The sequence below is a fragment of the Habropoda laboriosa genome, unplaced genomic scaffold, assembly GCF_001263275.1.
Source record: "Habropoda laboriosa isolate 0110345459 unplaced genomic scaffold, ASM126327v1 scaffold713, whole genome shotgun sequence".
NCBI lineage: Eukaryota > Metazoa > Arthropoda > Insecta > Hymenoptera > Apidae > Habropoda > Habropoda laboriosa.
This window is the reverse complement of record NW_017100832.1, coordinates 223,029-225,359: the sequence shown is the minus strand read 5'-3', so window position 1 is coordinate 225,359 and position 2,331 is coordinate 223,029. Positions and strand designations below refer to the sequence as shown.

Sequence of the window (2,331 nt, the reverse complement as noted above, 5' to 3'; positions counted from 1 at the left end):
AACGACATCCTACAATACGTCCTAAGTAACAATATACAGAGAAATAAATTATCTACTACTAAGCACCTCTCGCATGCACCATTTATACATCTCTTTTGCATTGTACATCCACGTGGACGATGCAATAAATTCTTTACTTCTTCACATTTTACTCGTCGCGTGCAAAGTTGTCTTCGGTTGCGTGTCAATAAGAAATTATACAATAATTTTTAATCCCCTTTTTTTCTTTCCTTTCTTTTTTTGCACTAACACGACCCGTTGCACTCGTCGTACGTGTACTCGACAAGGACACACAGCTTCCCGTTGGAATTTCAACCGGTTCGAATGAATACTTAAAATAGTACATATATATATATCGTTTAAATTGTTCGTGAAAAATTGATCAAGGCACGTCGAAAAGCCAACCGGAATCGTGTGTTCACTCTCGTCTTTGTTTTTATAAACTACAAAACGCTCGTAGTCTTCTCTTTCTATACAAAATAAAAAAAAAAAAAGAAAAACAAGAAGATACGCGCGCGCACGCTTGCGCTGCTCGGTTTATTCCACTTGTAAGAAGTCCTTTTCACGTAGAAACGCTAACATAAAATACATAACTTCTAATAACCGTTGTCGATGCTATGTTACAAAGAAACGTACAGGTTTGTTTTTTTTTCCTTTTATTCTTTTCAATTGACTAGTTACAAAAAAAAACACGTTCACGAGACGATCCCCTCCCTTCCCCTCCCCGCCGGCCCGGTCCTCTTTATCCTTCTTTCTCGTGCAAACACACACATACACACGCACATGTTCACGTGTTTCCTTCGATTTCCCTTGAACGACACAAGAAGCAACCCTGGTGTGCTGGGGAACATTTCTCGCTTCTGTTCCCTTCCACTTTCTACAATCACTTCTTCTTCTTCCCAAGGCACTTATCAATGGCACGGTAGTAACATGTACAAAAAAAAAAAAAATGGACGAATGACGAAGAGAAAAGAATCTTCACAAGATTCTTTTATCTATTCGTGTTAATATTTTATTGCTTTGGCCGCGAACCACAGGTTCAGGTGTGCACCAAAGTCTTCGTTAAAACGTACGCAAAACCTGAGTAACATTCGAGAATCTCGTTTCGCCGGTACGAGCGCAATTTAACTCGTTTACATTATTTAACAAAAGATCGTTTCATAACGATCGTATTACGGTCGGACTCGATATATCCCCCCAGGATGTAAGGATAACAGGAAAAATAAATACATTGTTCCTCTAGTAAGAAAATCAGTCTCCATTGAAGGCCGGAGTTTTTCTCTTCCTTGATCGATTTTATTCCTTATCTTCTTCCTTTTTCTTCTTCTTCTTCTTTCTTAACTCTACGGAATACGCGCTAAACAGGTCAATACTGATTTATATTATTATTTGGCGTGTTCGCTAGGTCAGTCGATCGACTTCCGTTCACATCTATCTTCTTTCTTATCTTCGTTCGACTTCGACTAATCTTCATCATCACCTTCCTCTTTTTCTTCTTCTTCTTTTATCTTCGTTCGTTGTTCCTTCTTTAAGTTTCCTTTTTTTCGTGGAAGTTGTACAAAGTCTTCGGTGAAAACCGATCGTTCGCGGGATTCTCATAGTAGATAAGGGAACCTCTCTTCACCTTCGTCGTCTTCGGCTTCGCTGGACTCTTGGCTGGAGGGCGGCGTGTCCAGCTGCGGCAGGCCAAGGTCCAAGTATTCCTGAAACGAGGAAAGGCGAGGGTGTGCTTAATTTTTTTATTCGATTATTTTATTTATTATTGAATTATATTTATCGTTACATGTATTATTTTACGAGTATGAAACTGATACAGACAGAGAGCAGGCAAAATCCTTTTTTTTTTCTTTTTTGGGTTTCTTTTTGTTTGCAATTATGTAATTCGTTTTTGAAAATTCTTAAGTGAAATATTTCTTGGAAATTATTTATTACTCTTTGAGGAAACGATGCAAGAGAGTTGTGAATGAAATTTGGAAGTTTATAGGAATTTTTGTTTTATTTGTGAGAAGTGGTGTTTCACCTCGTTCGCAGTTATCGTTAGTATCCTATCGAGATCTTCGACCAGTTCCCCAAACATAGGTCGTTCGTTGGGCTGGTAACTCCAGCAGTCCCTCATTAACATGTATCTGTAACGCATAATTCACAATTTGATTATTCATCGTGACGTATGAGCAAATTATTCTTCTTTCAATATTATTCTTTAAACACGTTTACTATGTCGTAATCGTATTGTAGATGCTGAATTCGCCTCTTAAATCCCCATAAAAGTTACTATATCGATGATACAAGTACCGTGTGACATTTTATAAAATCTCCTGGAAAAATGAATTT

The 2,331-nt window shown here is 37.9% G+C and overlaps 1 protein-coding gene across 1 annotated transcript in view; it reads right to left on the bottom strand.

Annotated features, from left to right (window-relative positions):
- Positions 1–1,054: 1,054 nt before the first annotated feature.
- Positions 1,055–2,331, bottom strand: part of LOC108577267 (fibroblast growth factor receptor homolog 1-like) — a 141,611-nt gene continuing 140,334 nt past the window's right edge. The window contains exons 10-11 of the mRNA XM_017940401.1: positions 2,021–2,126; positions 1,055–1,703 (exon numbers count right to left, since the gene is read on the bottom strand). Coding sequence (XP_017795890.1) covers positions 1,596–1,703; positions 2,021–2,126 — 214 coding nt within the window. The 3' untranslated portion in view covers positions 1,055–1,595. The remainder of the gene's footprint in view (positions 1,704–2,020; positions 2,127–2,331) is intronic.